General features: G+C 40.9%; 1 protein-coding gene across 3 annotated transcripts in view; it reads left to right on the forward strand.

Annotated features, from left to right (window-relative positions):
• The window catches only part of asap1b (ArfGAP with SH3 domain, ankyrin repeat and PH domain 1b), a 62,722-nt gene that overhangs the window by 23,368 nt on the left and 25,179 nt on the right, over positions 1-14,175 (forward strand). For all 3 annotated transcript variants that reach the window (XM_067577489.1, XM_067577488.1, XM_067577490.1), the window contains exons 3-7: positions 2,867-3,012; positions 5,349-5,423; positions 5,935-5,984; positions 6,218-6,347; positions 12,247-12,332. In XM_067577489.1, coding sequence (XP_067433590.1) covers positions 2,867-3,012; positions 5,349-5,423; positions 5,935-5,984; positions 6,218-6,347; positions 12,247-12,332 — 487 coding nt within the window. The remainder of the gene's footprint in view (positions 1-2,866; positions 3,013-5,348; positions 5,424-5,934; positions 5,985-6,217; positions 6,348-12,246; positions 12,333-14,175) is intronic.

Below are 14,175 nucleotides of genomic sequence, written 5' to 3' on the forward strand. Positions count from 1 at the left end.
GTGACATGGATCCTCAGTAATTTTCCACTGAATTCTTTCGAGAGCGGCCTCCTCCCTGTAAATTGACAGTTTCAGATGTTTGTCCCACAAAAAAAAAAAAAAAAAAAAAAAGTTAGTTTGTTCTCCACAGAGAAGACTGTTTACCTTACCATTCACATTGTTACTCTGCAGACGAGAAACTTCAAGTGTCTCAGGAAGAACGACTTCTAATGAATCAGCTACTAGTTGTTAGTCACCTTGACTAGATTCAGCATCAAGTTATAGTGACACAAAGTCTGTGTGTGTGTGATCTTGAAATAGAAATAGAATTGGATGTTTGTGCATCTTTGTATGCAGGATGAATAGCTGGACTCAAGGCTGCAGCCAGGAAAGTTTAGACAGTCCCTCCAACACACACATTCCTCCAGTTACTAAAAAGATTGTCGAAAATCTTTAGATTTTTCACATTTTATTCACTCAGTTTAGTCTTCAGTTGTAATTTTTTGCAACTTTTATCTCCCAAAATAAAAGTCTTCATGATGTTTCAAAGACTTCTCCTCACAACCAGTAACATTTTGACAGATAAATCGATTAGACGATCAACAGAAAATTAATTTGCACCTGTTTTGATCATCGAAAAATCATTTTACTAATTATTTTAAGCAAAAATGTCAAAAATGTACTGCTTCCAGCTTCTCAAAGGTGATGATTTAATGCTTTTCTTTGTCATACATGACAGCAAACTGTTTGTCTTTGTGTTTTGGCCTGTTGGTCAGGGACTTTGGGAAGTTATAACGGGCATTTTTCACTATTTTCTGACAAGTTTATAGACAAAACAATTCATTGATGAAATAATTGGCAAGTTAATTAATGTTGAAAATAATCAGTAGTTGCAGCTCTCATACATTTAAATTTCTTGTTGGCCTAAAAGTGATCAGATCAGAACAGTATTTACTCCAGAAATACTGGAATCAGCCCTTAAAACATCCCAACATGTGTAGTTTTTTTTTTAGCCGTGCGAGCGGTGTGGCTCTGGGGATGGCAATGTCGGTCAGTCTGACTATTTTGTTGTGCAGACATTCATGTTTCCCTCCAGATAATTTATAACAACTCTGATGATCCCTTAACTTTTCTTCTAGCGTCATCATCAGGTCATAACTTTATTTTGTGCAATAGTTTGGTTTATAGCCAAACACCTGCAAAACTAATGACATTCCCACCAGCCTCAGCTGTGCTCTGTTTTTATTGACAGTTAGCAAACGTTAGCATGCTGACACACTGAACTAAGATGGAGAACATGGTAAAGATTATTCCTGATAAACATCAGCATGCTAGCTGTGTGGTATTCAGTCGTTTTTTAATTTAATCAAAGCTTTTAAGTCGCTTTAGATAAAAGCTTTTGCCAAATGACAAAATGTGCATGTAAACGTTAACATCATCATTATCTCTTGGTCTTGTTAATTGTAGGGAGGGTTTGGTAAACCTTCCAAATTCCCTGCAAAATGTAGAGGACATGACCTCAATAGTAATTATAGCCCTGGTTGGACTGCAGTCTCTCTTTGAGGTAGAGTCCAGCACGCTGAAAGTTCAAAATGGCTGCTAACGGATGCTTGTCTCACCTGACCTGCCTCTCAGGACCCCTCTCTAGATCTGGCAACAGTCTAAACATCAGTCTCCGTCCAACTCTTCTCCATCTCTGACTTAACGACAAGGACAGATGGATGCTGCTGTTTGACCGTTGGCTCCCACAGAGTTTCACAGGCCTGGAGAACCACACATCTTATTGTGCTGACATTTACTGTATATTAAGATGACTTACTATTGTCAGAATGTATAAAACAAAAGTCTCTCTGGAACGGCGCTGATCAAAAATCACGGGTTAAGGTGACATGTGTTTTTTATTGTATTGCTTTTGTTGCTGCACTGATGAGGGAACTTTCCATTGTTGGATCTGTCAAGTATTTCTTCACATCGCTGTTAATATGAACATTATTGGAAGATTTGCAAACCCATTTGTTCCAGGTGTTTGTCTCTGTTACTGGTTAGAACGGAGACAGGTGACGACAGCAATATTTTCTTTCTCTTCTGCCTCTTTTTTTTTCACTTTTCTTATGACTTAAACTTCTGTTGTAAAATATTTTACACAGAGATGGTAAGCTTTAACTCTGGACATTTATCCTAAAGTGATTAAGCTGCCATGTGGAAGTCAGTGTCACCAGCAAGTCAGTTTGGTTTGGCCTATGTTTGGTCTATAAAATGTCAGAAAATGGTGAAAAATGTCAATCACTGTTGCCAAAAGCCAATGGTGACGTCCTCGAATGTCTTGTTTTGTCCACAACCCAAATATATTTATTTAATTGTCATAGAAGACTAAAGAAACCAGAAAATATTCACATTTGAGAAGCTGGAACCAGAGAATTTGGACATTTTTCTCTTAGAAAATTATTTCAAATAATTAATCGATGATTAAAATGCTTGGCAATGAATTTAATAGTTGGCAGCTAATCGATTAATCGACTAATCATTGCAGCTCAAGAGCAAAGAAGTACAAAAGATCATACAATAAGTCCAAATCTCAGTTTTTGGCACTTGACAGTTTTTGAAAGAACTCGATGCTGCAGACACATTTTGTTTAGCAACGAAAAAGTCTTGAGATTTGATCCTCGGCCCTACCAGCTAGAGTCATTTCAGGCTGTATGTGAATCACTTTTTCCTATGACTACCTTCTAACCACAGCACTTCCAGTATACCCCCATCAGGACTTGCGAAAGCTGCAAACCACTTCCAGTCATCTACACATATGCTAATGCTAATCTTTAGCCAGAGTTCAGGGCAGGGGAGGCTGGTTCTCTGGTTGACCTTTCTTTCCGCTCTGTTTACAACACAGATCATGTGCAAAATGAAGAGAACTATGCCCAGGCTCTGGACAAATTTGGCAGTAACTTCATCAGTCGGGACAACCCCGACCTGGGAACGGCCTTCGTCAAGTTCTCCTCCCTCACCAAGGAGCTGTCTGCCCTGTTGAAGAACCTGGTGAGTCCCGACTTCCAACACTCACAATGTCATCAAGCTGAATTAATAAGAGTTTGTGCCGCAGAGTGCACCGCGTTTGTGTGTGTCGACTCTTTTACCTCACAAGGATACAAATAGGAACATATTTTTCTTGTCTTCACTTCTATAAGTGGTTTAGGACTTGGGTTTAGCATTAAGATGGCTAAATTAGGTTAAAGGTTAAAGGTTAGTTGTGTAAGAGGGGGAAGACCAAGAGGTCATGGATGAACAGTAAAAGTCCTCACAGATGGACTGACTGAGGTGTGTGTGTGTGTGTGTTTGCCCACATGTTCATCAGTCTCTACTCTTCTACAAAAGTGTATAAAAATCGCCTACACAGTCAGAACCGTCATCGCAGTCAGACAGTATAGCTGACCGCGGCTATATCTACCTCCGAGCCTTGTTTTTTTTTTCCCAGACGAGGCTCTTATCAGCCTGCTGTGGATTTCCCCTGACGTTTCTGTTGAATAATGTGTCCTGTTTGAATCCTCTGTGAGTGATTGTTGTTGGAAGAAGAGCCAGTCCTCGCGCTCTCCCTCTCTTCCTGTGTGGCTGACAGCGAGATTAGACTCCATAAATACACTTGGCAGCACCAGGAGCAACTGTGTGTGTGTGTGTGTGTGTGTGTGTGTGTGTGTCCATTTGGAAACCTTCTTAAATCACCCACCTTTCTGCGCTACCTGTATATTGCAGAAAAAGTAAAATCATCTCCTCTTTCTCTCTCTCTCTCTCGACTCTTTTCCATGTTGAGTATTTTATTGAGTACATTTTTTAGACCTCAGTAACTGCGCCCCAAGGCCCGCTGGTATGTGCGTGCATTACAAATGAGTATTGACGAATAGTGCTTGTCCTAGATTTCCTACATGTTATTAGCTTAAATGTAAGGATTTTATAGACAAAGTTTTTGTCAGCTTTTCGGCATCTTTCTCAGTGTTTATTTCCTTTTTGGAGAATTGTATCGTCAGAAAGAGCAAAGAGACAGTGACAGTTTGTAAGATGGACTGTTAGACCGCTGGTGTTAGTACACCGGCAGCCGGCCAGTGGAAGATTGATTCTGACGTTGGCCATATGCGAGACAGGCACTTAAGAAATACATTAGCGCCCATTAGGCGTTGTTTACTTCCTTGACCGCTTGCTGTCTGTTTGTGTGGACTTGGCTAACAACAACAGGGACTTAAATGCTTAATACTGTTGTAAATGACCTTGCTGATCCTAATGGTTAGAGCTGCTGAGCATACTGTAGCTGTGGCAACCCGAGCTGTTGGCAACGTCAAGCTTTTGCTAATTCTTCAATAGTCTAACTTGCATTTGTGCTGTTTTTGGCAGGGCTTTTGCTTTTACAGGGCTGGTGTTATTTTATATGTTTCGTATTGTCAACAATTTCCTTAAAAAGGCCGAAAGCAACAATGCAGCGATCCGTCTTTCAGTACTTTACAGTTCTGAGTTACTCAACCCAAAGCACATTAGTTTTTACTGAGGATGGAAGTCTTTAAAGCCACACTAGATACACAGTAGATCAGTGGGTCATGTAGAAAGGGTTTGCTGCAGCTCCCCTCAGCTTCATGGAGCATTTTAGCCTCTTTCAGCTCATTGTTTTGGTTTTCTGGTATCCAACTCTCACTCTCCATGTTTGCTTTACCTGCTCAGTGCCATATGGCGGCTAAAGAGCCAGATATTTCCCTCAGAAAGCAATGGAGACCCAAAACCAGAACTAAAATGAGACTTACACCCGTCATGCGGATACAAACACAACTCCACATGAATGCTAATGTTGCTCCATGCCTGCTAGATATGTAAATAGGCAACTGTGTGTCTGTTTATAACATTTTAATCAAATTTTATTGATAATTTGAGAGATAGTATGTCCATATATTGTGTTTACAGCTAGTTCTGCTGCCTCAAATTGCCAAAAAATGTGTTAATACTGCTTTGAAATGGGTCACAAATAGTGTCATGTTTAAAAAAAAAAAAAAAAAAAAGCTAAATAAATTCCTAAGACAGCTCTAGCTTTTATTAAATATTTGTTGTATTTTCAGACTTGGACTCAAGATAAAAAAAGATAAAACAGTGCAACAGTGTTTTTAATATGGAAATTAATGAAATGAGGCTTTGGCTACACACGCAATATACAGTTTGTACATGTTAGTAGGATCAATTCATTGCCGGTCTTTTCATGGGATTTGTTGGCAATGATGAAAAATGGAATAACACCAGCTCTATCCTTGAAAAATGTTTCTCTCACACTGTGTTGTAATATGTAACTCATGATAACGGCCACATTTATAACTCCCTCCTCTTCTCTCTGTGTCCTTTTTCAGCTTCAGAGCCTCAGTCACAATGTGATCTTCACCCTGGACTCGCTGCTGAAGGGCGATTTAAAAGGCGTGAAAGGGGTAAGATTTACTGTAAAACTTTCTCTTCCTGTCTCCCCCTCTTTTTTTTTTTTTCTCTCCTCTCTTTTAACTCTTCCGGGCTCCCACCCCCCACATGGCCGGACTCGGGGAAATAGATGCCTCGTCAGCACATCTCTCTATTCATCTCTCGGTTACTGCGCGTGTGCATGTTGAGTGAAAGAGAGTCAAGAGACCAGAGAGATTGGGGGGGGAGGGGGGGGGAGTCGGGAGTAAAACTCTCTGCTTAAAAGATCACACTCTAAATCTTGCAGAAAGTAAACACTGCCTTTGTGTTGTGCTTAAGGCGAGTGGCGAGTAACTGGGTCATGAACCCTTGATGTTGGGGGTACGAGGAGGGGCGTGGTCGCTCGCCGACCGTCCCGGGCATAAATCGTGAGCGAAGTGAGGCATTCGCTGGGGCCTCTGGTAGCGATCCAACTCTGCAAATAACTCCGTCCCCATGGTAACCTCTTTGTAGTTTGCTGATGCTTGTTCCCTTGTGTTTCTGCAGGACATAAAGAAACCCTTTGACAAAGCATGGAAAGACTACGAGGCCAAGTTGTAAGTGTATAATTAAATTGTTCTGTTGTAATACTGCAAATTTTCACCATCCGACTCATTATAGAGCCATGAATAATGGATCAAACACTGTCTGTAATGTGCTGCAATATTGTTTAGACCCTCCAGGAGCTTCGCAGAAGTTGCTTGACACAAACTTACACACACAAAGTTAAAAACAGATGAGAACAAGAAGAGACGCCCCGTTAAGTGAGTTGTCCTCTTGTCTGTGTCAGTACAAAAATAGAGAAGGAGAAACGGGAGCACGCCAAGCAACACGGGATGATCCGCACTGAGATCACCGGGGCCGAGATCGCCGAGGAGATGGAGAAAGAGCGGCGTCTGTTCCAGCTCCAGATGTGTGAGGTAAGGTTGTGAAACGAAGCTGTAGCAGAGGAGGGATTTCTGGCACAATTTCATCTACTTCCAAGGTGCATGGAGAACGAAAGAAAGGGGTCAAGACTCCAGCAACATTTGTCATATAAAAAAAACATCTTTATATCAATAAATTTGTTCTTTATACTACAAGTGTTGCTGGTTTTGACCCCTTCAAAATGAAGCTATAGGACAATTTTGGTATCGATTCTCAACAGTAATCAAGCAACAGAGCAGTCGGATCAGCCTTGTGTGCCGTCCAAGTATCCTCCTCATTGTAAATCAATCTGGATTGTACATAATGCCTTCAGATTTATGTTGTTAGGTCATTTTCAGACCAGCGCTTCATCTAAAAACACAAACCTTCATTTAAATTGTTTTGCTCTGCCAAAGAAAAAGCAAAAAAAGCAGAGGACTTTAGCTGCATGTCATTCTCCATCTCTCTCTCTCTTCTCCCCTCATCTTGCCGTCGTCTCTCTACTGATGATTATCTAATAAAGGTATAAACACCCTCCCTCCCTCCGGCCCCCCCCCCGAAATAAAACACACACAAAAGAAGGCTAAAAAAGAAGCTGAATCTGGCTCAGCTTTTGCTGCAACACGATGTGTCGCCATCTGGCAATACAGTCCACAAAGCCACTTCAGAGAGAAAAGACTGGAGCACACTGATTGTTTGCAGCCTCTAATAGTGCAAACAGACTAATGTTTCGACACTACTGTGCAAAAACAGTCTTGTAGCCGATCAGATATGTGCGAGCACACATTTCCCGGTAGAACGTGAGTGGCGTAACTAATGTGTAGTTTGGTTTATTACATTTATTTGTCACGACGTACAAAAGAAAAACAAAAATCATCTCACACAAGGAGAAGAGAAGCTACTAGCTCGTCCCCTGGGCAAGAAGACACAAAACACTTGTACAACTAATGCGATTAATAGAAAAACAAGTTCAAAATACAGAAAATACTAAATACACTCCCCAACCAACACCTACTTCATATAAACAATCATAGACGCAGGACAAAATATAGAAATCAAGATGCCTTAAAATCAGTTTTCTGACTCATCTCACAAGTTCATCTCACAATGGTCAAGATGAAGGATAAAAAGAGTTTTGCATTAATAGTTTTTGTCTCATAGTTTTTCTCTTTGCAGTGTTTTTACATCTGATTATTCAATCATCCGCCATCGTGTATCAACATGCCCCCACCAACGCTATTCCTATTTTTAGTCTGAATACCCACTTTTTCATTGAAGTCCTTTAGCACTCTATGTACTAGAGTCTCCGTTACCGGTTGCATTGACACTAGATTTTAAGCTTGATTTGACATTTTTTTGTCATCTGTCCAACACTGGCCTCAAACTTCTTGTATTAAAAGGGGACATATCATACTTTTTGTGATTTTTCTGTTATTTATATTCTGTTATAATGTTGGATGACTGTGTTAAAGTTCCAAAACTTGAGGTGAATATTTGTAGAAAGGCTCCCTGCATGTAAAAGTCAGATCTTCTGCCTGCTCAGAGCGCTCCATTTGCAGACTTACCTCTACTTCCTCTTTGTGATGGTGTCAGATTATTCGCACATTGCCCGTAAATGGCTGTCTGCTCCGTAGCCTTTGTTGCTGAGGTTTTCCATCGGTTGTTCCACTTGCATGTTGCGGATCAGATTTGGGCTCGAACATGAACGGATGTATTTGAGAAGTTTCCATTTTGAGTAAAGAACAAGAAAAACCAAGTGAAATCCAGCTGCTACAGTTTGTTTACGTAGCCTAACCAATCAGAACAGGGAGCTAAAAGGTCTGCATAAAGAGCCAGTATAAGATAAATAAGGAGTTTTGTTTTTTTTAACTGTAAATCATGCAAAGATATTCCAGTAGAGCCCCAGAGTATAAATATAGACCTGGAAATGTGCTTGATACATCCCCTTTAATGGATAAGATCCCAAAATATAACACTTAAAATCTAATGACAAGTAAAATATTTAAGCAGCTGAACACTAATCATCAGTCAAACTGTTTGCCTTTAATGTAAGCGCTTTCAGACGCTCTGTAAACTTGTTTGCTTTCGAACGTGTTGTGACACAGTTTGAATTATCTTTGGTCTTATTGCTCAAAGGCTGTACTTAAAGAAATCCGACAGCGAGAATTAAGTGTAAAACAAATGTGAGCTCCGTGTGCCCGAGAGAGAGTCAGAACAAACTGTTAGAGCTCACTCTGCATTTCCAAAGATCTCTCTCCAGTGGTGGGCGGTGACGCCTACGCCTCGGTTCACTGTTTTATTCTGTAAGGATTTTTTACTCAAATTACATAATGGACCGATGGCTGTTGCAGTGCTGTTGGTTGTGTGAATTACTGCATTCCTCAAGTAGTGGCCGGGGCCTTTATTAACATAAACTGTAGAGGGGACTAGGCCTTTATTGGCAGCTTATTTATTTCTAATTCCCTATGTTTGATAAAATATATTTGCTCATATTTTAATACGAAGCCTCCTTGTTTTCTGATCTGTTTGCTGCATTCCCAGTAATCCACTTACTCCGACGTGCGGAACAATAATTGTAGCACTTGATTTCAACCCAGAACGTTTTGGCAGTGCACCGCTTAGCTGTAGCATGTGTGTATCATGCTCATGGATGTATGCTCGCCCGGCTTAGCCAAGTTACCCTGGTTACCCATGCTCATGTAGTGCCGCTGCCATCCCGTCTACTCCGTCGCCCTCCCCTCTCTGTGACGGTCAACTAGAGGGCTACGCATGTACATCCAGGTAACTACTATTTATGCTTAACTGGCATGTACATAATGTAACCAGGAGTTTATCCACCCTTGTTTTTCCTCAGCCTGTTTTTGGAGCCGGCCTCTATTTGTTTGTGTCGATCAAACCCCCCCACCCCCCCGACATTATCGGAGACCCGGCTTTTAGTTGAGCAAAATACGGTTTTCACTACAAAACTCGCTGCAATCCTTTTGTGCTCTGCCATGCTGATCTGGCCTCTTCTCACAGTGACTCAGAGGTGTTTCCTTGCCTACATTTTCCACTTAATGAAGGTTAAGTGGTCAGATTTATTTATAACAGATGTATTTTCCAGAAGGTGCTGAACATGAAACATAAATAAAATAAAAACAGATGTTGTAAAATAACCAAAGAGAAGGAAAGAAGGCTGCTATCCAGTATGAAGCCCTCATCTAACTTAAAAATACTTTTAATCTCTTGTAGTGACAGCTCTTAGGATGGAAACCGGCATCCTCTTAAACAATTAGCAGGTTTCTCGTTTGCTTGTTTGCTAAGTTAAAACCATTATAGTTGGATGTAATGAGCAGTCGGACCTCTCGAACTGCCAGTGTGGTTTAAACATACATTCATTTTGTTTATTCAACATGTTTAGCTGTTCTTGCCTCTTTCACTTGTCTGTTCATGGTTTCAGAAGAACTATTCATCACTCATTGCATTTGCCGTTTTTGTAACCCGCCTCCAGTTGATGCAGGATGCCAAAAACAAGTTGTATCTCCCACGTTATATTAGCACTGGCTTCCTCTAACGTTGGCTGCCTCGGCTCCAGATTTGATTTTAAATTTTTTGCATGTTCTGGCTCCTTGTGTCCTCACAGTAGCACATGTTTCCTCTGAACAGTAAAAACTCTTCTGTAAAATAAGGCCTTTGTGGTTTTAATCACATGTTAATGAACCAGCCTGACTATAAATGATAGTTAGATAACATTGTGGTTTGAAGAATTTGCCTAAAAAAGCATTAAAAGAGCTCTAATATGAGAACAGACCATGCTTGTTTCTATACGATCTGTTAGTTTCAAGCCAAGTGCAGTTTGGGGTAGAGGCCAAAAATAACAAGTTAGACAAGACAGATTTCACCAGCTGCTGATGTATTGAGTCACAGCTACTGATCCACAGCTTTATCAAATCTCTGTAGATAGACCGGGGCCTGTTGTTCAATATGAGAATATAAACTGTGAGCTCTCAATAAATTGGTGAATGGTCAGAGATACTGTAGCACCATGTTAGCTCTGGTTGTATAAAAGCTGTTGTGGCTTTAATGAGCAGCGCAGCTTTATACATTTCAAGGATTTTTCTATCAGTGTGATGAACGAACTCTCATTAACCAAACACAGACATTCCTGTCTGGTTATTTTATCCATAAACACTTACTCCACTGATTTTCTAGGAATTTACTCTACTACAAGATACTACAAGATTGAGTCATTTTTCAACCAAAAAATGCCGAATATCTTCTGGTTCCAGCTTCGTATTTCTGTGTCGTACGTGGCAGTAAACTGAATGTCTGGCTGATGATTGGACAAACACTGAAAACTGTTATGGCTATTTTTCACTATAAATAAATTAAAATATTTTGTAGACTAAACAAAATGAACTGAAATTAATTGATTATTTGAGAAAATAATTGACTCTTCAGTAGAGGAAATAATTGTCAGTTGCAGCCTTACAAGATAAAAAAAGTATTAATGTTGCAGTTAAAAACCTCTACACTGTCTTTTATTCATATTTAGCACATCTATTGTACCTTGAACGAGCCTTTTCTCTGAGGCATTTACTGCAACATAGTTTTTGTCTTAAGTAATGGGCAGAGATTGTGATTTATTTTCATTTGTGAAGTAAATCTAGAAGGTGTTATACCCATAAAACAGGAGACAGAATAATTACAAACTCCAGAGGTTACTAAAGTCAACAATCAACATGGTTGGAAATACCAGAGCTGCCGTTGCTATGTGTGGGACAGTCGCTGCAGTCAGTGGTACAATCTGTTCATCCCACTTAACCTCATTTCTCTCTGTTGCGTGCGCTCTCTCGCTCTCACGGTCTGTCTCTCGCCCTCGCTCTCTCTCCATGTTACTCAATCACCAGATTACAGGATGCTCTCACTCTCTCACCCCCTTTTCTTTTTTTTTTTTCTTTTTTCATCCTACGCCCTCGGTGAAGGAGTAGCGGTTAGGAAAGGCAGGGCTCAGCAGCCTGCATTATATTCCGCCCAGACACGGCAGCAGCGAGCGGTGCGGGCGATGCTGCCGCTCATTCACACAAAAGAGTCCGAACACGCACATTGCGGCAGCGCTCTCCAAAACACTGAACTCACACAGGGGGCTCAGACAAAATGTGGATAATCTCCCATCCAACAAGCACTGTCGGGCAGACAAAGGGGACAACACATGCATGCATACACACATATATATGCACTCATGCGTACACTTGCATGCACGCATCCACACACAAATTGAAACTGTAAGACGACGGCGTCAGAAGCTTCAGAGAGGCATTGTGTAATAGATTAAATTTTCACTGCGGAGCTGAAAGTGGTCTTTAGCTGTGACTTTTTTTGTAAATCTCTGCGGATTGGCACGCTGTGGGATTAGCTGAGATTAAGATTATTTTTTTTATACATTTGTTTTGGTGGAAATGCTGTTTGAAGACATTTGTTTTGAATCCTCAGACACCCAGACTGAGCATACAGCCTACAAAGCGCTTCCTCTTGAGGCTATCCTCTCTCTCTCTCTTTTTTTTTTTTTATCATGTAAAATATTCCTCATCACCCTTTTAAAACTGTATTTAGATCAAGGCAGATGGATGCTATGCTCTTGTACTACAAGGCGTTTTCCTCTGTGTGTATCAGTCTGGTCCCCACTCCCACAGTGTCAAGGCTGTCTTGGCTCGTACATCAAAGGCTTTCTAGTGCGCTAAGATGTGATTATCATAATGCAAAGTGTTTATACAGCGAGTGTCTGCGGCAAAGCAGAAGTCTTTATTCAGACTCAGAGCATCTCTGGGTAAAAGTGCTGCCACATCGTACCTCATTAACCCCAAAATAAAATCCTTTTAACACACCCTGAACTTCAACTCATGGTTGAACTCTGCACCTCTCTTTGCTTTGCAGTACCTGATCAAAGTAAATGAGATCAAGACCAAGAAGGGAGTGGACCTTCTCCAGAACCTGATTAAGTATTACCACGCACAGTGCAAGTAAGTACCACCTTAATCCTGCTAACCTAAATGTGTGAAGCTCCCCTGGTGTATGCATCACACCCACACTCAAATGTATTTCAAAAAAAAAAAAGGGTCTCTTTTTCTCCTTGCAGCTCTTCATGTCAATTTTCTATCTTCTGTATGATTCACAGATCTTGAGGGCGCACACTCACATATATAGCTCTCATAAATATGCACAGGTCATCATACAGATACGTTCTGACAGCTGTGTGGTTTGGTGGGTAAATAAGTGGGCGTGCTCCGCGCCAGAACCGCAGCTCACAACGGCCCGTGATAGAATGACAAATTTTCTCTCAGCGTTGCTAGGTCCTGTCATAACACCGGGACAAAACAATATACTTCCCCCTTAATCTGCTCAACCTTGGCCATTGATGGATAGGAAAGCTGCAGTAGTGATGGATTAGAAGCATAAAGGCACTGGATGGAGAGCTGGGTGTGTGACTGCACACTTCCCCGGAAAGGAAACAATTTAAAAGTTTCTTTGTTTTATGGTCAGAAAAACTTTATTCACCAAAGTAAGTAAGGTAATAAAAGGGGAATTTGGCTGGGTGTTATTCTCATACTTATGCCTATTATGATGATTGGTCATGACATCATTTTACTTACCAGCTCCTTTGTAGAGCTGTAGGAGATGTGGGCCCTCCGACAAGAACAACACCGATTGGGACAAAGAGTGTGAGCCTCCAAAAAACGTCAGTTCAACAGAAATCAGTGTGAACTCTTGAGTCTGACTGGCAGTAAACACAGAGAGTAGTCCGCCAGAAACAACTAGTGCTTCCTTCTCTGTATAGTAGCGGTCAGTGAAAACTGATACGAACATTATTATTCCATTTTTGCAGTTTGTGGGAAAAAAAACCAAAATCCTGCACACTCTCGATCACTTGTACTCATTTTATTAACAATGTTTTAGTCCTCAAACCTTCATTATCTTTAATGCAGGGGACGGAAAAATTAATGAATTCATAAATTTTTACCAGATGAAAGTCTGAGGACAAAAACTTTGTTAATAAAGTGAGTTTTTTTTGTCAGCTTTTGATCCTACACACCTGTCAAGAAGACTTCCTAGTGTGCAGTAATTTAGCAAATTTGGAAACTTGCAGACGTGAACCATCTGCTCATGTTTGCAATTACCTCTCTGGCTGGTACACAAGCTAAATAAAAAAAAGTGAGTCATAGTCTCACTCTAAGAAGAGAAAACCGGCGGAAATTAGCAGGCAAACTGACAAAGATGTTACTATGCGGTTCAGTATAACGTCAGATATTTCCAGGGAACAACTCTTTGTGTTTACTGTTGATCCGACTCAGAGTCTGGGAAGTTTTTGGAAAACTGTTTGAGTCCATATTTCCCAAATCTCTACAACAGAGATGGCGTGTAAAATGTTATCAAGACCAATACTCAGAAACAAAATCATGAGAATAAGATCCAGCTATACTATACATGTATATATTAACACTCTGCAAGGCCATCAGTACCGGACAGGAAGAGCTGGATGGAGTGGGAGGAGAGATGTGGGATCCTCGATGTAGAGATTGAAAGAAAACAAGCAGGAAGTATGTGGCAGAGAAAGTAATGACCAGAGGAAGAGAAGGCAGAGATATGTTCCAAGAAGGAGAGAGTGTTGGGCAGGGTGCGGAGAGAGATAGAGAGAGAGGTCATTAGTGGTGATTTGCGGCCGCAGCCCTGCATTGAGGTGTGTACTGCTGACAGATCTGTAATGGATTTCAGGATGTGCTAAGCACCTCTGCAAATCTGCTGTGGACACGGCCAGCCACATGATTTCTGTGCCAAGAGCCGAAAAGGCGCCAGAACGAGTCGAGA

This window comes from Thunnus thynnus, chromosome 21 (assembly GCF_963924715.1).
Source record: "Thunnus thynnus chromosome 21, fThuThy2.1, whole genome shotgun sequence".
Lineage (NCBI taxonomy): Eukaryota > Metazoa > Chordata > Actinopteri > Scombriformes > Scombridae > Thunnus > Thunnus thynnus.